General features: G+C 39.6%; 1 protein-coding gene across 1 annotated transcript; it reads left to right on the top strand.

The window, feature by feature from the left end:
- The first annotated feature begins 12,352 nt into the window (after window positions 1-12,352).
- LOC105054289 (protein EMBRYO SAC DEVELOPMENT ARREST 30) lies at window positions 12,353-22,757 on the top strand. The gene is made up of 11 exons (XM_010935786.4): window positions 12,353-12,490; window positions 13,431-13,626; window positions 13,838-13,922; window positions 15,023-15,090; window positions 15,194-15,282; window positions 15,378-15,621; window positions 18,536-18,648; window positions 18,943-19,033; window positions 19,275-19,403; window positions 20,405-20,958; window positions 21,851-22,757. The coding sequence occupies exons 2-11, from the start codon at window positions 13,474-13,476 to the stop codon at window positions 22,293-22,295; spliced, it is 1,971 nt and encodes a 656-aa protein (XP_010934088.1). The 5' UTR covers window positions 12,353-12,490; window positions 13,431-13,473; the 3' UTR covers window positions 22,296-22,757.
- Window positions 22,758-23,502: the final 745 nt, after the last annotated feature.

Below are 23,502 nucleotides of genomic sequence, written 5' to 3'. Positions count from 1 at the left end.
TAAATTTCTGATTTCTCTATAGATAGAAAAGTTTTTTTCTTTCAAGGATGCACAAACAGTTTTCTAAACAGTTTTTAGATACAGAAATCAGGACGTGTAAGAATTTTTAGAAGAGTTTTTGAGGTTCAATGGATTTCAGATTTCTATAAAATTTAAAACTCCACTTAACAATCAAGTCTAGAACCTATACAAAAAATTTAAGAATTTTTTGAGATCTCTAAAATAAAAAATTGTAGTTTTACTGAGGACTACGCAGGATGTGAGTTTGTAGGTTTTGATACAGCAAACTATCTAAATGCAAAACTTTAGTCCTAATCTAACTATGCTCTAATACTAAAACTGATGTGAGATGAGACTAGTTCTAGAGGATACCAGCAAATAAGATTAATAATAATACAGCAGAAAAGCAGCAAACAATGATAACAGAGGTGATTATGTTAAAATCAAAAAGAGATTACTGTTATGCATGCGAATAGTTCCATCCCTTAGATCTAGAAAAAGACTGTAGATGATTGAGAAACCATCCATGATTAAGATATTAGATCACAATTAAAAAAATTTTAATTTAATTAATAAAAAAATATAAAATTAATTTTTTACAATAATGATTTACTCAGAGATTCATTTAGAAGTGAGAGATCTCATAAATACGTCAGTGAAGACTTCTGGATGAGGGAGGATTTAGATGTTGAATTAGATCATGATTGTTGACAATTCTTTTCATTGTCTAAAAATATGGGGATTCGATCTGAGCATGCAAAGAATTGCCTACAATAATAAATTACAAAATCAGTAATCTTGAAAGGAGTTGATTCTATCAAAGGATGATGGGAATATAGGCACAGAAAATAGATCCGTGAATGATAGATGACAGCATAGGGAGGATGCAAGCGTTGGGAAGGAAGGTTAATGCATGAAATCCTGCAGGTTGATGCGTTGGGATCCTGCAGATTGATTGGATTCTTCATTCTTCAACTGAACAAGACTTATGGAAGAAAAGGAAGAGAGGAAAAGAAGAAGGAAGACGGAAAGGGGGAGAAAGAAGAGAACACATGAGATGAGGAAACAGAATTTTTTTTCCTCCAATCAATCACCGATTACATGACCATTATTTTTCTTTTTAAAAGAAGAATCTAACAACCTAAACAGAGTAACATTGAGGAGGATGTTAGCGATGGAGATGAATGGCGAATTTTGAGGAGGGCATTGAGAAGGCAATAATCTGATGGCGTACGATGAGGAGGGTGATGGGCTTTTCGCATAAAGAAGTCATAGAGATCTGAAATCATCGTGAAAAGGGCGCACACACGTGAGAGGGCAACACTCATCTGAGTGTGTGTACGCGGTATCACCGTTGCAACAAATATTCTCTCCTCCAAGATGTCCTCTTTTTTCTTATTTTATCATGTTTGATCATTACGCATGCTCTTATTCTCTCTTTTTACTCATTTTGTTCTCTTGCTGATTAAGCTTCAGAGTATCCAAGATTTTTTCTATAGCGAGTATTGTGCATCCAAAATTATTACTAGCATTAACTTACTTCAGTTTCTTCGAGACAACATGAAATAAAATATTTTTTTTAGATTAATGCAATGAAAAGTAAAAATAATAATCTAGAAAGTCACTAACAAATTATCAAAAAGTCATAATTGCTATTGAAAAATCATATAGGCAGCAGCAAGTAACATAGAGCCTTCCTCTGTATCTTATGATATCTTGCCCAACATTACCCATAAATAAAGGTGTCAAGTGTGGACGTAGCCCAAGATCAAATTTAAGAGAATGGCCTAGTATTATTGAGCTCAGGGGCCAAGGCTAGGATTATAATAAAGATAATCCGAGCCCAATCCAAGAAAGGGTCTCAAATAAGATCAGTGTTTGTGATGGTGCCTGTGCAAGCGAACCTGCTGTAGTTCAGCAGAAAGACAAGCCACATTTTTTATCAAAGAGAACAATCCAAAAAAAGAGAGAGAGAGAGAAAAAAAGTATAAACAAAGCATCCACATCATCTTTCTCTAACGTTGTATTTAAAAAAATAAATTTAAGAGTGAAAAATTAGTCAGATCATTTATGTATTATATTAGTTTTTTTTTGATAACATATATTAGTTTTTCCATATTATATTAGTGTTTCTACCAAACAGCAAGAAAACTCAATTTTTTTAAAAAATATTTAATTTTTATGACCTTTTCTGAAAACCAAATATACTTTAACAAACAAAAAAGAGTAGAATGCAATCCTATTGTTTTCTTTCTTTCTTTCTTTCTTTCTTTTTATTTTTAGGTAAAAGCAGTCTCATGCTTAGTAGGGCATTTACATCTTTTTAATTGTTGAGGTTAAGGATTTTTTTTTTCTTCAAGAATACTTATGCATAGGCAGTAGAAAAGTAATTTTTTTTTATACAAACGAGTGATCACACTGTTATGATGCGAGAGCAATCCAAATGATCAAGATATAAAATATCCTACAGGTTTGGCAAGCAGACATCCCCTGGCCTCCAAATCCAATCCTCCGAATGCTCCGCCATAAAGGTAACAACCCAGTCTGCTGTGCTGTTTGTCTTTCGATAGACATGTCAGATGGACGATGCAGTAGAATGATGAAGAGAAGTCCAAATGTCATGGATCAACAGATGAGCCTTTTGCTGCTCCGAGCCACCCTATATCTAAGCAATGACGGTAGCAGAGTCGCTCTCGATGAAGATCCTCTCGCACAAAGCTTTCGTACAGCAAAGTTGATGCCAGTCCAAGCAGCGTGAAGCTCCGCTCTCGAGATCGAGAGCTCGTAGAGGTAGAACCCTCTAACTACAAGCAACCGAGCATCAGAGCCGTAGATGACAAAACTAGCTCCACCTCTGCTCCCCTGACATTACCATCAAAGTTTACCTTGACACACCTCGAGGGAGGGGGCTCTTAGGAGATAAATAAGGCCCGCTAGGGTGCTGAACGAGCAATATGGGAGTCCTAATGGTCAGAGGTATCAGGGGACTAGTGGCAGTATCGAATCGAAAGTACTCCGTAGCGAGGCACAAGCTCTCTTAAGCATCCTATGTGAAGAAGCCACCTCACCCTCGAAGATAAGGTAGTTCCTAGAAAGCTAGATCTGATAAGCTATATAAATTATTTGTCCACCGTAGGAGTGCTCCCCCTCAATCATACTCTGATGGATCGTGCTCAAGAAAGACTTCTACCATGAGTCCCTACTTGAATCCTAGGGATAGATACCGGCCTGTCTCCAAATCAACCTCATCCGCAGATAGTACAGACGGCATGCTCGATCGACTCCTCCTCAAGCTCGCACACCAGACAGGAGATCAGATGATCATGCCCCTCCCTCTAAGAAGAGTGCACATCGGTAGGTGATCCCAGGCAAGCTTCCAAAGGAAGAGCCTCACTCTAGGGTGGGCAGCCACTCTCCAGATCCAAATTGTCGATCCTCCGAACTACCATCGATCTGCACATCTGAGTCAGGTCATGCAAGGAGATCTTCAGACAGTAAGACTGACCCCAAATCCTCACGTCTCTGTAGAGATGAATCAAGATCGGAGTGGCAAGAATCCGGTTAGCAAGCGGACCATCGAATAGGTGGTTGACCTCTTGGACTCGCCAACTCCTGCCATCCTCAGACATCAAATCGCAGACTCGCCCCTGAGCAGTTGCCTTGTTACTAACAAATATCGACCAATGAGAAAGAGACAGTCTCGAGATCCAAGTATCAAGAGTCATATCAATCGAGCGGCCATCCCCAATCAACCAACTGACCTCATCCATCACACTAGGTCCCTAAGCACAGATCTCTTTCAAATGAAGGAGCAACCACGAGCTTCCTGGATTAGGGCCTTGGCTCCATCCTCATATCGGGCCTCATCATCCTATTTCAAAGGTAATCTTGCTGAATAAGAAATCTGACAGCATATCTGGTGATCAAGGCCTCCCTCCTGACTAAGAGGGACTGGATCTCTAGACCACCATTCCTCATCGGTGGCAAACCACCTCCATGGCCAGAAGGTGTATCCCATGACAGTCATGACCTGAGCGCAGAGAAAGTCCAAAATGGTGCTCCAGCTCTCTGAGGCAAGAAATGACATAATCATATTTGCCAAGAGATAAATCGGGAGAGAATTCAAAATTGACCTCACAAGGGTCGTCCTGCCCATCAAGGAGAGGATAGAGGCTTGCATCTCTCCAGGTGCTTCTGGATCCGCTGCTCCATGGGTCTATACTCGACTCTCTGGAGCCACCTTTCCGTGATCGAAATGCCAAGATAGATCAGCATCTTGGTCTACTCTTGGATCCCAAGTCTCATCCAAACTGCCTGCTTCACTTGGATCCTCGTTCGAGGGTTGAAGATGATCAAAAACTTTTGAAGGTTCACCATCTATCCAGATGATCGGCAATATACCTCGACAATGGAGGTAAAATACTCTACATTCTTAGTCGAGGTCCAATCGATGAGGAGACAATCATCTACAAAAAGAAGGTGCGAAAGCGGCTGGGCATCACAGGCAGGCCAGTAGGGCTCCAACCTCAACCCCCAAATAGCAGCCCTCAATGCTCAAGACAAAGTGTCAGTGCACAAAATGAACAAGTAGGAGGATAGAGGGCAACCTTGGCGAAGACCAACAGAAAAGTGAAGAACTCCAATGGGGTCCCATTGATCAGGATGGCAAAACTCAGGACTCTATGCAATCCATGATCCAACCCATCCACCACTTCGAAAAGCCCAACTCCTGAAAAGTCTATTGGAGAAAGGGCCATCTCATCCAATCATACGTCTGCTCTATATCTAGCTTGATCACCATTAGACTGCGGCAACCAGGGGCACATTGGAGGTCATGCATAAACTCTATGCCAGCAGAATTTGTCGGTGATGGACCATCCACCAACAAAGAAACTCTACTCTGAATTGATCAGGCAAGGCATGATCGACTTCAGGCGATTGACCAAGATTCTAGCACATACCTTGTAAAGAGTGGTGCAAAGATTGATCGATCTAAAGTGGCTTAGAAGTGACGCTTCAGACCACTTCAGGATGAGAGTGATCAGAGTCTTCTTTCACTCCATCAGAATATCCCTACACTCAAAAATCAGCTAAATCACCTCCACAACCTCCTCTCAAATAATCGACCAGTACCTGCGAAAGAAAAGAGAAGAAAAACCATCAGGTCCTAGGATTTTAGCCTCTCCTAGATATCAAAGGGCCCCCCTCACCTCCTTGACTATCATCGGATGAGTCAGTGTAGAGTTTTCCTACTCGAAAATGCAAGTCACTTGTGGGCCCCCTAGATGGGCGGTCTTCCCCCAAAGGTGCCGACTAATGATTCTTAAAGAACTGAAAAAGCTACCCCCGAAGCTCTTCATAATCATCCATGGCCCTGCCATCGCTGTCCCTCAGCTATTTTATACGGTTGGTGGATCTCCAAATCATAGTAGACTAGTGAAAGAATCTGATATTTCTGTCACCCTCCCAAATCCGCTGAATCTTTGACTTCTGCCTCCAAAAGATCTCCTATTGTCTCAACAGAATCGAGAGCTTGCCCCGAAGCTCTAGCAATGCCAGCTCCCGGAGTCTCCCCTCCTGATTCTCTCTCAACTGCAACTCCATGATGTCTGCCTCTATCTGCTCGATCTGTCTGAATATATCACCCACCTCCGACGGTTTCACATAATGAGCCTACATCTGATAAGATCTAACCTTCGAGTCACCCTATACGTCACATCCCCATGCACCGGCAACCTCCACACCTCCCAAACGAGGTCCCACGATCATAGATAGAAAGTTTAAAATTTTTTGAACCAGAATGAGGCCCTAGGAAGATCAAGACCATCCATAGTGATAAGGATCGGGTAGTGGTCCGAGACGATCCTCGGCAAGTGCTGAACATGATATCCAGAAAAATGATGGGTCCACTCCAAAGAAGCAAGCGCCCAATCGATCATCTCTCAGACCCAAGCTGCCCCCTGATGGTTATTACACCAGGTGAATCGAGGATCCGCATAGCCCAGGTCGATCAGACCAACCTCACTGATGAAGTTCTGAAACTCACGAGACTTAATGCCATCCCCTGCCTGCCTACCACCTCTTTTCTCATGAGGGCCCACAATGTAGTTGAAGTCACCAATGATGAGGGATGGCAAACCTGCAATATCAGCTTGAAGATCTCAGTCCAAAGCACCTTTCGCTTTCTGTAGTCGGTGCTCGCATAAATGCCAGAAAGGGGTCAGGATCTATTAGTCTGCTCTGAGATGACCAGAGCCACCTGCAGCTCACATCTGTAGAAAGCGTCTATTCTGACTGAGCCATAGTGCCACATCACCAGGATGCCTCTGGACAGACCCCTAGACTCCACCATATAGGAGCTCCATGTCCTTGGGATCCACCATCTCGCCCGAGCAAGATTTATCTTGGACAGTCGGATCTCCCTTAAGACACAAACATCAGGACTGTGCTGCTAGATCAATCGGCCAAAGGTCGATCGAAACGAGGGCTTTCCTGTCCCTCGGGTATTCCAGATCAAAAGTTTCATGGAGAAGGCACAATCGGAGGGGGGCCTTCATTAGACCCCTCTCCATCTTGAACTCTTCCCCAGTCCCATCATCCATCGGATCAAGTGGCACCATGCTCACTTTCTTCTCTTGGATGGCCTATCTCAATCTGACTACAACATCCTCGTGGGAGAGGTCCATACCGCTGCCTAACTACCTCGGACCCCCTCCCACGATGTCCTCTTGGATGTCAACCTTCAAGAACAGCTCCATCGTCAGCACCGACATCCCTGCCTTGTCAGGGACAACTAGCACCTGGGCTCCCCTACCTGTCACCGAAGTCGCCTCGCCCACCACTTCTGGGGCTCTGGCAGAGGAAAGAAAGACCCCGACTCCCCTGGGCCATCAGCCTGCACCCTGGAAGGCTTAGATGAAGCATGGGCCTTCCCTTTGGCCCTAGTCTTCTCTGAAGACCCCTTCTTGGGGCCAACCAAACCCAAACCTTCTCACTAGGCTTGATTGGTGCTTAGACCACATCAAACTTAGAGGGCCAGGCGTGCTTGGGTTGGGATGAGCCCGCCACCCGCAACCCACTAGCCAGGCATGATGCCCGTTCCAACGGCCTCTCCATATCGCGGTCCAAAACCTCACCGCCCAACAAAGCAAAGGGGTTCGTGCCCTGCACCAAAGCCTTCCCTTTCCACTGTGTGAATTTGGCCGGCTGGATCCAGTCGTTCGATCCTGCGATCGGGTTGACTCGCTCTGAGTCTGCCACAACCCCAGCCAGTCCGGGTTGACTCACAACGGATTGACGCGTCGACTCTCCAATCTTTTTTCTCCTTTCGTTTGCCGTCTCAACCTCTGCTGTGCGCCATCGAATAGCCAGCAGCCATGGTCCCAGGTGTGGACCATCTGCTCCCAGCCACCCTGCTGACTCCTCTGCCTGGACTACATTCTCCGAGTGCAAACTAGCCGTCGCACCCCCGGTGGCCCTCTAGCTCGGCACCCCTCCTTCGATTGGTGGAAGAAGCCACACCTCAGGTAGACCCTCTCCAGGTTCTCAAACACAAACTACTACCAGAAGGGCCCGTCCGGCCCCTTCACGAGCACCCTCGGCCTTAACAGTCGGGAAAGCTCGATCTTCACAGCCATTCGAGCAAACCCAAGTCATCTTATCTCTGCCGTGCAATCATCGAAGGAGGAAAGAACGCCGATGGGGTGCACAATCTCCTGAATTGCCGATTTCTCCCAGTACTCTGTAGGTAAACACGACAGTCAGACCCAAACCAACGTGTGCTAATCGCACCGTCCGTCGGAAAGAGACCCGACCGCCACGGTTCCAATGCCAGCGGCTACCCTACTATGATCCATGGACATCGGAGGACCATGTCATGTTCCTCAGCATCTCCGAACCGGAAGATGAGGAAACCCCTCTCAAGCCAAATGTCGCTACCGATCTTTTGATTCCAGCATGAAGCCAAAATTCTCGGACCATCAAGTCCGACGCCACCTGTCTTCTCAAACTTCTTGCCACCACTGTCGTGGCTGCCCAAAGCTCGACCTCTCCCTGAGGCCCTCCGTCGAGACCTCGACAACCTCCAAAAATCACTGCGACAGGTCTCTCACCTTCATCGATGATGGCTCCGACAAAATCTAGATGGTGCGCCCCTGCATTGCCCTCCTCCGGCTCAATTCCGACCATTCAATACCTTCCGTCCCTTCGGATGCTCCCGCGAACTGCTCATCATGACCACCAGCACTGATTTCGATGGCAGCCCACTGGATCTCCGGCAATCATGCCAGAAAGAGTCCCAGCACAAATCTTAAAGCACCCCTTAAACAGGCACCGTAACAGACAAAAAATTCAAAAACTATCGGTTAATAGTAGAAAAATGATATTGGAAAATGGATGAAATACCCAGCAAGCTCCTATCATGGGTTTAATAAAATTTCGAGTTTATTGCCAATAAATAAAAACTATTCTTAAATAATACAAGTACTTTCATTGAAGTCATGCTGAACAAAATTGACTGGCCTCATCACACCAAATTATAATGTTTGTTCATGGTGTTTGGGAGGAGGTAGGAGGTAGATGAAACCGATCATTGAACGGGTAAAAGGCATATCAGATGACATGAATGTCCCTTGGAGCACTTTTTTGGACAATCTTCTTACCCATGCTCTAGTCAGATTTTCCAAGAAATAGCCAACACCAGCCGGTCTCACACTAGGCGATAGTCCGAAAGATAGTTATTCCCATTGGATCCAAAGCTTAGCTACAGGTGCAGTCTTTTTATTTTCATGCTTAACTATATCTAGCATATCATGAATCTTCTGGAGTTTTTCAAGGGTCGACATGCGTATCGAGAGGCCAACATAGTGGCCAACTGGTTGGCCAGCACTCACTTGACGTTTCAGCTTCCAACTCCAGAGCAATTTTCAGTCTAACTGTCTCTCCCCCCTCAACATGACGTGTTAGGTTTCCCTCTGCAGAGAGATGCTTAGATTTTGTCAGCATCGTATCATTTGCTTCTTCATTTTAATTTTTCAATCTTGGTATGCACAATTACCAATATATATATATATATATATATATATATATATATATATATATATATATATATATAGACACACACACGCACACTCTCCTAGGAAAGATTTTGAAACGTATTCTTCAAAATGGAAAAGATGATTAATAAGCATTTGATGGATCTCAAATGGCTCCACCCAATTTGGATATATATATATATATATATATATATATATATATATAGACACACACACGCACACTCTCCTAGGAAAGATTTTGAAACGTATTCTTCAAAATGGAAAAGATGATTAATAAGCATTTGATGGATCTCAAATGGCTCCACCCAATTTGGATTGTTCAAAACTAGGTAGTTCTATAACCTAGTTCATTTGAACCAAACCACCACCTCCTCCCCCCTCCCTCTCGCTGCCTCTCTTTCCCCATATCCCTCCCATCTCATTCTCCTTTCGAACGCCTTCTTGTGTTCTAATAATGCCATGGGGAATCTCCCTAATAGCTTCAGCTTTCATTTGATGACCTGTAACCTCTATTGACCAGCTCCAATCCCAATTCTTTTTTCGCCTTCATTCTCTCTTAGCATTCTCGTTCTCTCTTTCTCGCACATTCGTCCTTGTCAATACTTAATTGGCACCGGCATGCATACCATGCATCAATATGGTACAGTGTTGATTAATCCAGTTCCAAATTGTATGGATCATGGTACTGGTTTTTGCAAACCGTAAGCAAATGTTCGAAATGTAAGTAAAAGCTGGGGGAGGAGAGAGTTTGAAACAGGCTTTACTAAAACAACCATAATTTTTGCAGATCATGCTTAAAGTAACGATGCTAGCGTATTTAGCTGGGCATCAAATTTCTCTCAATAAATGCTTTCCCATGAAGGAATCCTTTCTTCCCAAATTCTCATAAAGCTGTTCACCCAAGTTTATTCTCAGCTATATTGATCACCCAAGTTGCACCTCACTTATGAGCCTTGCTTTTGATCCCCAATTCAGGATAGACCTTACAGGGGAAAACTTAATTTGAATGATCTAGACAGAAACGAACAATCAACAATATGAAAAAGAAAAAAAAAAAATAGATGCAGTTATGCAAATTGATCACATAATAAATTTTATGCACGTTCAATTGAACAAAAATCCGAACGACATGGAGATCAACCATGGAAATTTCCAGATTTGGCATTGTCATCACAGAATTTCAAATATAAAAGAAGGAAGACAAATAGGTGGAACCCATCAAGGTAGACGTTGAGAAAGCAAAAATCTAGCTTCTGAATTAAGAGTGTGGATCCTCCCTAAATATCTACACTGGGGGGTGTTTGGTTCGCAATCAAAATCAAAAGGAGAATGAGAATCAGAATAGTTTGGAATCGAAATCGGAATGGTCAAATCCTTCGAAGTATTTGGTTCGTGATCGGAATCAGAATCGGAATCCGAATTGGAATGAAAATTTGAATTCATAGAGAAAAGTAGATATTAAGTTCTATATAAATTGAGCTATTTTCATTCCATCTCAAAATCGAAATGAGATTCTTCGACCAAACATTTGGATTGAGAGTCACTTATTTTGATTTTGATTTCAGACTCCCATTTCCTTCAACCAAACGTTCTCTAAAGTGATCTTTCTTATTTTTTGTGTTTTGAAAAGCAGCAGATGATGCTGTTTACCCCTATGATAAGTTGATAACCAGGGAGGATCTCATCTTGAGTTAATAGTACCCTAGTCAACACTGCCATGATAGTGCAAAATAGACCATGTACAAAAGATGTTGGCCGCTGCATGAAACTTCATGCCTCGTCAGGCAAACCTATATTGCATGTAGTTATAGATTATCCATATATTCAAAAATGTTACATGATCGAATCCTCCATTTTCTTTTTTTTTTTTTCCTTGCGGCCTACTCAATTTTGAGTATGCAACCAATATTATAGCAACGAGGCATCTTTTGTCTAGACCAAGCAAGCTAAAAAAATATCTGGTTTGCCAAATGCTGGTGCTAGAAAGTATGATCGGTAGATGCAGCATATAACATGCTAAGAAGCATGCTAATGAGGAATTATCCAAGGGAATGGATGCACTAATTAGGCAAAATTTAGGTCTACCATTTATTGGAGATAAATTGCATATATTTCTAGTACAATTGGATACAATAGACAATATATAAAATTTATATTACATCATGCAAGCAATTTATTGGGATGCGCAAGTGATTGCTTGCAAAGTGGTCAACTAATTTATACTATTTGTAATGCAAATTTTGAGATATATACTAATGGTTCTTCAAATCATATATCTAATAAGAATTTGCTACAAAGAGGAGTAATAGATTATTAGGTTAGCGATCCCATTACTGGTAGGGTTGTTCATAATTCGATTTTAGATCGAAAATTGATCCGAATCGAATAAAAAAATTAAATCGAAATCGAATCCAATATAGTTCGGTTCGATTTTCGATTTTCATTTTTAAGAATTTTATTTTTCGGTTCGATTCGGTTAAAAATCAAAAAATTCAAAATCAAATCGAAAATTAAAATAATAATTTAAATTTATATTGTTTACTATATTGAGAACTTATTGGATATATGGATGGATGATTGGATATTTATATTTGATCTATTATTATAATTTACTGTGATACTTGATTGCTTGTTTATATTATAAATGATGTGATTTTTGATATGTTATATTTTATTTATTATCGATTTATTATTTATTAATTATCAGTATATCATTATTTATTAATTATTGATTTTTAATATAAAAAATTATTAATCAACAAATCCAAAAATGTTGAATTTAATTAAATATAATTTAATAAATTAATAATAAATTCATAATAATTATTTGAATATATTATATTAAAAATAAATAATTAAAAATAAAAAAATTATAAAAAAATTAAATAATCGAATCGAACCGAATCGAAATTTTTTGTTCGATTTTTTTTTATTCGGATCGATTTTGATTTTTATTTTTTCGTTATTCAATTTGCGGATTGAATCGATTCGAATCGGACTGGATCGATTAAAACCAAATGAACAGCTCTAATTATAGGTACACCCTTCTTTTAATAAATAAAATAATCATAAAAATAACAAATTAAAATTTAAAAATATATATTAAATTTAATGCAGAGGGATCATGGCTATTTGTTGTTAAAGAGATCACATGCACCGCACGTGCTAAGATGTGTCTCGGTTGAGGCACCAGGTCCGGTTCGCTTACCGGTCGAGAACTCCAGGTTTCCGCCATCTCCCGAATCTAAAAGAAATGGTGATAATTTTAACTTAAATAAAAATAAATAAAAACGAGTCCCCGTCGCACTCCTCGTCTTCCTCAAAGCTTCCATCTGAGCTACTAAAATCAACATCCAACGCCGTCTCCCTCCCTCGAAAATTTCTAGGGCTTTTCTTCGCCCGCTGCTTCGAAGTCTTCGATGGAGATCTGAGGGAAGGTAAGAGCACTGAGCGACTCACGTCCCGATTCGATGCTTGTCGATGGGTTCTGGTTCGTCTTGCAGATCTCCGCGCCGAATAGAAGAAGAGTCCTCCTTTTCCTTTCCTTTCCTTGTTATTCCTTCCGTCTTCTTTTTCCTTTCGTTTCCTTTTTAATCCTTCCATCTCCGAGGGTTTTGAGTGCCTTGCCTTGTTCTACTTGATCCGTTTGCCAGGTTTTTAGGTAGAGATTTATAGTGGTTTGTTTCTATGATCAGAATGGGATCTTTTTGGGTTTGTAATTGAATTAGGAGCTCGATGGAGCCGATTTGGTTGAAATCTTGGAAGGAGAACACTAAGGGGAGAGGAAGAGGAGGGAGATGTGTTTGTTCTTTGGTTTTTAGAGGTAGACGATTGCCAAGTAAAGTTCCGAAGTTTCAAATTGTTGACATTTTTGAACCACTAGATCTCGAATTTCTTGGGTGCTTTCGAAGCATCTTCGGTTTTTCATTTTTTTCTGCTTTCTAGGTGCTTCCTTGCAGTGATTTTGCCTAAGTCTAGCCACCAAGTATCTCTGTACGAATTAGTTCTATAATTTTGCTGCATAGATCTCTTTTTAGCTCGATGGCATTTGTCTTCCTTAGCGATCTACTATGATAATTTCGAGCACTAATTACATTAATAACTTTAGCAGCTTCAATGATCCAGCTTGTGAATCAATTCTCACGTCTTTTTTTTTTTTTTTAAACCAGTTTTGTTTATCACGCGAGATATCTTGCTGTCTTTTCTGTTACAAAGTTTATTTCATTTTCCTGTTACCCGAAGAAATTCACTTTTTTCCCCATCTGCTATATGTGGTTCTGTGTTTTATAATTCCTTCAGATTGACTTGGTTGACACTGTATTGACGTATGCATCTAAAACTAATTTTATATTTATGTATTTCTTTATGATGTATTAGTTGGATGATAATTCAAGGTTTGAAATGCAAGTGATAGTTTAAGATGTTTCACAAGAGCAAGTTCAAGTTGGCTGCACTTGTGGGTATTGCCTTATCCGTGGTTTCTTTGCTGGTCCACCTTCTTCTTGCTAATTATTCAGCTGGAGACTTTATACATCACAAGTTGGGAGTGGATGATTTCTATGCAATTGGACAAGTATGTCTTCATCACCACCATAATTATTGCCATAGTTGCTATAATACTGTTTTGGAGTTTTAGGTTGTGGGTGTGCTGAATCTCAATGTCTCTGTTAGCGGGATTGTACATGCACTGACATTATTTTTTCCTAAAAGCTACATTGAGAAACACCATATTCTTTTTTTTTTTTTCAGAATCATCTGATGATTGTTTTTAAATGATGGTACAGAAGCTTCGTTATCGAAAATTATGGGGTCCTGTGAGCTCTTTGGAAACCTTGCAGCCATATGCTAATACTAGAACCTTCTATCCAGGTAAGACTAGTGCAAGATCCTTGATGTATATATTGCTTTGATTTCTTTTACATTTCATAAATTTGTATTATATATTCACTTAATACAAGTTGAACAACAATAAGTCCTCAGCAAAAATTAAAAAACCAAATAGGAAGATAAGAATAAAACCACAGAACTTCTAGTTGATGGTTGGATTTGGGAGGATTGGGTTTTGTGAAGGCAAAAGAGGAGCAAACTCAGGTTACGGTGAATTCTGTGTTTTAAACAACATCTTGAATGGATCTTTTGCCTTGACATGACTAGCAAGTTTTTAAATTCCACGGGATGAAGCTATCTTGATTTGTCCATGTAATGGGATATGCTGCCGTTCCATCTTGTCTGACACTTGGAACAGGGGATGTCCGAAAACTTGCCAATTGAGATGTTGAGACAATGGCAGGGCGGTCTTGTCCCGACCCTCAGGATGGTACACAGTCCTGGTGTCCTTTGGGATGTCCATGATGACTAGTTATCTTGTTATGATGCATAAATATATTTGGTTAAAGGAGCCATAAGCAGACTGCTAGTGACTTACATGATCTCATGGGTTCCTTAAAACAATTTATCCATCCTATATATACCATTCAAAAGGTAAACAAGGAGCCAGCATGAACTTGTTTTATATGTTTGGATGTTTTAGCTAGTTATTTTGTGCTGTATTGCACGAACATGTCTTAGTTAAAGAAGCCATAGTTAGAGCACTATCTTGCCACATCCATGCATGTAGAAATAAGATATAAACTGTTTTGGTGATATAGGCAAGACTGCATGTCAGATCCCTTCCTTGACAGACATGTTAGGCCCATTATTGCACTGAGATGTTTTGCCTGTTCTGATTCCCCCCCACCCCCCAGATGCTTCAAACTGAAAGGTAGTGAAATAAAAGAAACTATCTTTTTTGTTGAAAAGGAAAATAATTTTGATATGGACTGCCTATATAAGCAGTGATTTTACTGCGTGAGTAATTATCCACCAAGATTATTGCCTAATTTGAATTCGATGCCATTTTTTTTTTCTTCTAGAATAAATGCTCGAGATTTTGTGACGTAGAAATCGTGTGGCCTTTTTTTTTTTTGCAGTTCCAAAAGAACAGAATGGTTTCATATATGCAAAGATATATGGCGGATTTGATAAGATAAGATCTGCGGTAGGTCTTTTTCAGCTGAGAAGTGCTCTTTCTCTCTCTCTCTCTCTATATATATATATATATATTTCCAGATAAATATGTAATGTGGTTCTTTGTTTGCTAGATCTGTGATCTTGTCGCCATCGCCAGGCTTTTGAATGCCACTTTAGTCATTCCAGAGATCCAAGAAAGTCTTCGTTCAAAAGGCATCAGGTTTTTCCCTATTGATTCTTAAAATACATTTTAGTTGCCTAACCTTTTGTTGTAGTCTGAAGTTTATATGTTTCGTTTATTTTTGTGCTCCCCAGTACCAAATTCAACAGTTTCTCTTATCTCTACAATGAGGAGCAGTTCATTGCTGCACTTTCTAATGATGTCATTGTTGTGAAGAGCTTGCCAAATGATTTGAAGGAGGCTAGAAAAAAGACCAAGTTTCCTACAGTTTCGCCTCAAAATTCAGCCCCACCAAATTTCTATCTCACAGAAGTGTTGCCCAAGCTTAAACGGTCAAAAGTTGTTGGATTGATAATAAATCATGGTGGATGCCTTCAGGTGCAATTTTTATAAGATTTTCTTTTATTTATGGCTCTCAGCTGTAATTGCATTTTTCTTCAAAAATGGATCTTTAGATTGTTGTTGATGTATATATTCATTATAAATAGTGTTATCTTATCTATAATTATGCCATACAACTGATCGTGACTCCTGCAACTCTAGCTCGACCATTGTGGGCAATTTTGGTCATTTTACTCTTTATCGACTGATGAATATACCTCTTTTCAAATACTTATACATACTTCACTGTTGAGTAGTCCGAAACAAAACAATGATGCTGGATGGAGTGCTATAGTAGAAAGGCTGCTTTTTTAGTCCTCTTTGCTCTTGATAGCTAGCTTGCGGAATGCATGCATTTTGGATGTCTAAAACTTTTGTTATGTATGCAAAACTGTGGAGGTGCTCTTCACATCTACATCTTGCATGTGTATGTATGTATGTATATGAGAACCATTATATTGCATTCTTATGATTTGTTTTCTTTAAGAAAGTAAATGAGTACATCACATACTATAGATTTTGCTTTTGGTAAAAAGATACACACATTATTATGGGAAGAAAAGTAAATGTGGTTCATATTTTTCTTGCACATCAGATTTATTTTACATGGTATATGGCTAGATTTCTGCAAAATTAAAAGTTGCACTCAGGAGGGCTAAAGGATCTTTTGATTAAAAATGGTTTCGTTAAAACTCAAAATTGGATTTGCTAGACTTGTTGTTTAGACCTGAAATCCCACAACAGTTAGAATTCTAAGGGGACACGGCTTTCATAGGCAAGGCTTGGTCCTTGAGGGTAGAGAGTCTAGGATGTAATTTGAAGCTTTGAAGGTTTTGTGGATGAATATCAAGAAATTACAGGCTTTCTCAAATTCAACAATAAACTTGAAATATGATTATGTTTGTCTGCGAAAAGAAATTGAAACTAATAATATAGTTCTGTGGGAAGGTGTAGCGGGTCTAAGTCATTACAAATAAGAGGGCTGAGAGATGGAATGGAAAGCTAGAAGATTATTTAATGTAAGAATATCGAAGATAAGTTAGAGGGAAGATATTTAAGTGCAGATGGGACCTTGAGAAGATTAAAGAAAGTAGCTGCGTCACACCATTGTGAATTCAGGCATCATAGTTAGCTGAAGGGTTCACTCCTTTGTAGATGAACCACACCATGTCAAAAGAATAGAAGAGATTTTTATACATATCATATCTGGTCCAACTGTTTGTTCTTTTGGGTCCTTTGCTAAAAAATATTCCCGAAGGAGTATATGATACTCTTGTTACACTAAGCAACATGGAAAAAAATCCTTTGTTTTGGTCCCTTTTATTTTCTTTTTTAACAGTTGGAGGAAACCCCACCTTTTTTTCAATCATTAGAGAGTGGGAATCGAATCCATGTCTCTTGTACCAAGACTAGAGACTTTATCAGCTCATCCTGTTGGCAGTTGGCACCCTCTTGTCTTGGTTAGCTGAAGTGGCTGAGCCATGAGATTTCTTACTTGGTTGATCATGCATCTTCAACATGTTGCCCTCTTTAAGGAATCTGAATGAAGGAAAAAAATATTGTTCTACAAAGTAGTATTTGCAGTCAAATATGCATATATAGCAAGCCCTTGTCTTTCTCAAATATGCATCAAGAAGGCTCTGTGTATGGATGGGCTGCAAAGTGGGTATCCAAGCAGACCGTGTAAGACCCAGCACTTGCATATGATGCATGCATTGTGTGATGTGGGCTATGTTTGGTTAACCTCAGGTATTCCCACACCTCACTTTGAGGGTTAAAGGGCAAGAGCTTTAAGCCCTGACCATCCTGTGAGGTTGAGGGAGGTAGAAGGCTGTGGGGAATGTTTAATAGCTGGTGAGGGTGGATAAGGGAGGTGACAGCAGACTTGGTAATCATTAAATGAGCCAGAGGAAAGCAACACAAGAAGTTTTCACTAAACATTTTAAAATGCATCTATTCAATGAGTCAATTATAATTGTTGCATACTAGTTATTGTTACCTTGTTCTGAATCTTGCTAGACGCTTTTGTACTTCTAACTTTTGCAATTTCTGATGTAACATTCTTGCCAATTCTCTTGACACTGGTTGCCAAAGGCTGAGCCTGCCAAAGAAAAAGAAAGAATCATTTTCTTCTTCCATAAATTCTCTTGGTCATTCATTTTGTTGTTAATTATTCTTGGCTTGGCGAAACACAGATCAAGAGAAAAGCAAAAAGAAAAATAAAGGCCAAAGGATCGATATTTCTTATAGATATCCCAATCAATGTGCTGAAAATCCTTGACAAAATCCATGTCCAGTAGGAAAGGGGTTGATTTTTCAGTTGACTAAGAACTTTTGCAAAAGCTATGGTCTTTCATATTGACTATTTTATGGTAGATGACACTTTCAGTTTACTCTGAGAACATTGAGACAGAAGGCAGTCACATCATTTTCTTGTCAAAATATTTATGCTTGACGTGTCTTGTTCAGAACCTCCATTTATCTTTGAAGCTTGATACTTACCATGAAACTAGAGTTGGTATGAGGTTATCAGAAAACTCAAAAGATAATAGTAATAACAGTAACATATGTTCCATCCTTTAAATTCATTATTAGATACCTATAGCTAATCAGAGTTGAAAAGGATTATATGAGTTTTCAAAATCTCAAGTGATCGACATATCAAAGGGTGCATTAGGAGGTAAGATATGGGAATGGGGTGTAATATCTGGAAGTAGGAACTTTGCCTTAACAAGAATTATGGTCCTCTTTTCCACATAAATACATTGTTTCAAAATATTTCAATTGTGGTATGTTAGACGAATCTACAGCTTTTTCTATAAGTTACGTTCCTTCAACTAATTTTTCACTTATAAAGAGAAGCTTTTAGTTCTATTCTGATTATCTGATGACACTCTTGTCACTTCTGTAGTCTATCCTTCCAGAAAGTATGGCAGAGTATCAAAGACTCAGATGCCGGGTTGCTTTCCATGCCCTACAGTTCCGCCCAGAAATTCAGATTCTTGGCAACCAAATTGTAGAGAGGTGCAACTGCTTAGCTTGATCATTCTATTACTGTAATCAACAATTATATGATTAAATAGACCATTTTCCCTATGAAACTTCTCTGGCATATGCAACTTATTTATGCAACCAATGCTTTCTTCAGTTCTTGCATGTAATTATATGATCTCTATGTTTTACTTCAGACTATTTCCTCTGCCTCAGTTCTTTTCACATTTCTAACTTGCAGGAATTGTGTCAGTCTTGTTGTTTTGTGTATGTCTGCTGCTATAGTCAGTAGATTTCAGGTTAATCTCAGTTTAAGTTTCTTTGCAGGCTGCGTGCATTTGGTCGTCCATATCTAGCATATCACCCTGGTCTTGTGAGAGACACTCTAGCATTTCATGGCTGTGCTGAGCTTTTTCAGGTTGATATGATAACTGATCTCCTATTGAACAGCACTACTAGTCTTTATGCTGCTTTTCCTTCTCTCATTCTTCAATTTTTGGTAAAATTTTCTGTTGATAAAGCTTCCATTAGACATCTATATGAGTTGATATAGTTTAGCTGTGCTATGTCACTTTCGATGATTCTATTACATTCTTACATCTTACTCCCATGCCTCATTTATTCCTTTCTTGATGGGCTTACTAATTTATGCTGCCTAGGATGTTCACACTGAACTAATACAATATAGAAGGAAGCAGATGATCCAACGCAGAGTGGTTCATGAAGGACTCAGTGTTGATTCAGTGGCTCGAAAGAAAAATGGCTCTTGTCCTCTCATGCCTGAGGAGGTGACTTTGCTTATCCATTCCTTCATGCCAAACTATTATGTAAAAGTTGGATAAAACTTTGTTTTTATACTTTCACTACATCACTAGCTAAGTTCTAATATTAGCTTATATGCTGCAAATTTTGCTTCTGTGATAAATTATGGCAATGTTGAGCCAGAAACAAACCTATTTTTGATGTGTTTTTATTGCCAACTTCATGAGTGAGTTATAGGTCAAATTATGTATGATGCTTTGTTTCTTTGAAATTTGTGGTTTTATATGCCTTGAGAGTCTGTGATTACTGGCAAAAGTTAAATGTTATCCATGAATCTGTTATAAAGTTAGGAGCAATCAGAGTTATTGCTGTGCGGTTCTAATCATGTTATATTTCCATTATTCAGCGAGTTTTCCACGGCCAGTAAAATTGTGCATGTTCAGCTTCTGGCCAAATTATTTCTATTAAATGTTGCTAAAAGTGCCTTTCTTATTTTGCTGGTTAATTTTCCTCTTAGAAGGTATTATATAACAAAACAGAACGGGTGAGACTTGTTAGAATTCATTATGGATCTCTTTTTCTTGTTTGCTATGGTGAAATTTTGATATGTGCACTTTAGAGAAGTTGAAGCAGCTCCTTTTTTCTGACATTGTATTTATGTGCCTGTGTGTTGATGCTCACTTGCCAAGTTTTGTACAACTAAAAGTGTTTCTCTCAACTGATAACACCATTTCTAACCAGTATTTTTCTTGATCTAGGATTTGATTAGTAATCATTTTATTCATCTGTTCTGACATAAATAAAAGGCAAATGTTCTTTCTATCTTGAAACATCAAGCTTTGTTTTCATAGTTTATGTTTCTTTAATATTATAATTTTCTATCTCTTGTATCATTATATCTTATTTGGAAGCAGTGAATAACTTTGATCCTTTTTTTAACTATAAGCGGGTGGACATCTGTAACCTTCTGTTTCATCATTTGTTGGTTTTTTATTACTAGTTTTTTTTGACAAAAATACCCATGCAGGTAGGGCTTCTTCTAAGGGCAATGGGATATCCTCCAAATACAACAATATACTTGGCTGGAGCTGAAACATTTGGTGGGCAAAGGATTTTAGTTCCTCTGCGAGCCATGTATGCAAACTTGGTGGATCGTACTTTTTTGTGCAGTAAGAAAGAGCTATCCAGTTTGTTCGGACCAGAGTATCCGCTTCCTTCAAATCTGCCTCACCCCCCACCTGTGAAAAGTGAGAAACAACTAATTGAAGAGTGGAAAAAAGCTGGGTCTCGGCCACGACCCCTTCCTCCACCTCCTGCTAGGCCTTTTTATCAGCATGAGAAGGAAGGTTGGTATGGTTGGGTTGCTGAGACTGACAAAGAGCCAGACCCTTCGCCTCTGGATTTGAGGATGCAAGCACACAGGTTGCTCTGGGATGCCCTCGATTATTATGTTTCTGTTGAAGCTGATGCATTCTTTCCTGGCTTCAACAATGATGGGAGTGGGTGGCCTGATTTTTCAAGCTTGGTCATGGGGCACCGGTTATACCAAACAGCTTCTGGCATAACATATCGCCCTGACAGGTACGTACATGCTACTCTGTTTCTGTTGAACCATGCAATTGATCTTGTGAGTAGAATGACTCTTTATGTTTGCTATCAGTACTGCAAGATAACTCATCATTCACACATCAATTGCATTAGTTAGATATCACACTGACCTTTGGATGCATTTAATATATGGTGTTAAATTACCATATATTTGTTGCAGCATGTAAGAAATACATTTACCAGTGGGTTTAATTATTTTTTCCCATCTTTTCCTAAAACCAAAAAGCAGGTGAATTGCTTTGAGAGAGTGTTGAAAGGAGCTGCAAGTCCAGCTTTTCCTTACGATCTCTGCTACTTGAGCTCGTACACACACACACACACACACATGTATATAAGTTGTAACAATATTTAATCTTATTATAAGCTTTAATGTTTTGTTTCTGTAAAGTTCTTACTGCAAAGCCATAACACTTAACTCTCCTAATAAAATTCCAAATTCAATCAACTATTTGCATATTGACATTAAACGACACTTCATAATGTAAAACAGATAGGTTACGAGCATAGAACGTGATAGGTCTTCGGAGTGAGTTCTGTTAGTGATTTCCCGCTTTATCTTGCAGAAAGTCAAAAATGAACTTGCTATAATATCTGACGTGCAGATTTTTATAACGTTCATTCTCTCTCTTAATCCATTTATGTCTACTGACCATTAGATTAGTAAATTGTTTCTATATGAGTGTGCTGTTTGAGCGAGCATCATTCTCTGGGCTTACAGCAATTTAGTGACTTCTGCTGTTTGACAAGTCATAGGTGCTAAAAGCATATAGCCATTTCATTTTCAGAAGTTCCAGTGCCTATCAATTCTATTGTTGTGTGTCTGTATCTATGTTCTGGCAGTAATTGACCTCTTACCTTGAACCAGGAAAACTCTTGTTGAGCTTTTTGAAACTAATCGTGACAATTTATATCATCCAAAACGCAACTGGACAGTTCTGGTGCGGGATCACCTTAACCAGAGTTTGGGTGTTGATGGCTTGCTAGTGGAGGCCCGATTATCTAAACCTGCCTCATTCCTTTCTCATCCATTGCCAGAATGTTCGTGCAGAACATCCAAATTGCCTGACATTTCTAATCCTGTGAAGGGCAAAAATGGTGAACTGCTATATGGTGGTGAGGATAGATGCCCTGACTGGATGGTTCATGGCCTTGCAATGGTTTCTGTAAAGGCTACTGATGCAAAAGATGAGGAAGTTGAGGAGGGCGAGTTGCCTGAAGATGACAACGATCTGGAGGGGGATTCTGATAGTGGAAGCAGAATTGATGCAAGGCCTGCCGAACAGGATGACGAGATGGATCCTGATGATTAAAATTTTAAGTATAGACGGACAGAGCAACAATTTTTACCATGTTGGCTCAAGAAAAAGTGCATTATTTGAAGATTATGTCAAGCTCCTCAAAATATAGCAAGAGCTGCAATAGTCGCAATGATTCTCTCTCTTTCCACGAGCAGTTCAATTATGGCAGAGACTTAACTGAAAGTGCTTGTCAGATCTTCGGTATACAGCCTCAAACACAGAAATTAACCTCATCAAAATTTTCCCCAGCCTACCAATGAATCCTTCTGTCTGACTTGTACATTTGTCAGTGAAAATACCATGGGGAACTTACCCTTCATGAGTATGGTGTTCATCTTGCCCAGGCGGGAAGATTCATATACTTAAACTAATATGAGGACAACGATTGTGTATGCCATTCAGATCTTTGAACTCCTGACAGCTAACTACAATTTGTTTCATGGTGTAGAAATAATCACACTACGGATTGGGGAATTTGTAATTTTGTTCATCATTTTTGAGGCAGTGGCCACCTGTTGCATTGATAGGGGATTGATACAAGCCGGTCTTGGGGGAGCTGGTCCGAAGTTTTCTGCTCTGGGATTTCTTTATCTCCTGTTTTGTGATGTTTCATGATGATCTTTGATCAAGCATTATCAGTTACACTGTAATACACTGACATCAACCTAAACAAAAAATATTATTGATTTTGTTCGTTAATTAACTATCCATGCGCTTGTTTAAAGTAATTTTTGGTTTCTTAGTCATTTTTCTATGCTTTGTTCGAACTTATTAGGGAGCCTTCCTGCTCAACTCGAAAAGGCATTATGAAGATTTTAATGTATAACCTCTTAATTTATCATTTTTACATACTTAAAATTGCAGCATTGTCTGTTTAAAATTTTCCTCGACGCATCTTCCAGACTGCAAGTGTTATTACATTACTCAGAAAAGTTTGTTACGGCAACTTTTCGGTGCATGGATCCGACAACGTGAAGGTCCTAAACGAACCAGACTTCTCAAATTGCTGACCCAATTAATCCAGTCGAGTCCCCTAAATCCCCCCGCCCCCCCAACCCTTCAGGAGGGCTAAAATTCTTGGTATCTCCGACGTCCAGCGGTAGCCAAACTCGGTGCTCTCGAGACTCTGGTGTCGCTGTATGCGCTCAGCTGAGCCTGAGAGTTGATCCCATGTCTAGCTCCCCCGTGCCAATCCAAAAGAAAGCTCCAGGTGCGCGTC

The sequence above is a fragment of the Elaeis guineensis genome, chromosome 2 (genome assembly GCF_000442705.2).
Source record: "Elaeis guineensis isolate ETL-2024a chromosome 2, EG11, whole genome shotgun sequence".
Classification (NCBI taxonomy): Eukaryota; Viridiplantae; Streptophyta; class Magnoliopsida; order Arecales; family Arecaceae; genus Elaeis; species Elaeis guineensis.
Note: the sequence above shows the minus strand (reverse complement) of the source record. Positions and strands in the feature narration are given on the sequence as shown.

Coding starts and splice junctions, on each gene's coding strand:
- LOC105054289 (XM_010935786.4), top strand. CDS start 13,474: ATGTTTCACAAGAGCAAGTTCAAGTTGGCTGCACTTGTGGGTATTGCC. Junction 15,283..15,377: donor CTTCGTTCAAAAGGCATCAG/GTTTTTCCCTAT, acceptor TGTGCTCCCCAG/TACCAAATTCAACAGTTTCT. Junction 18,649..18,942: donor GGCAACCAAATTGTAGAGAG/GTGCAACTGCTT, acceptor GTTTCTTTGCAG/GCTGCGTGCATTTGGTCGTC.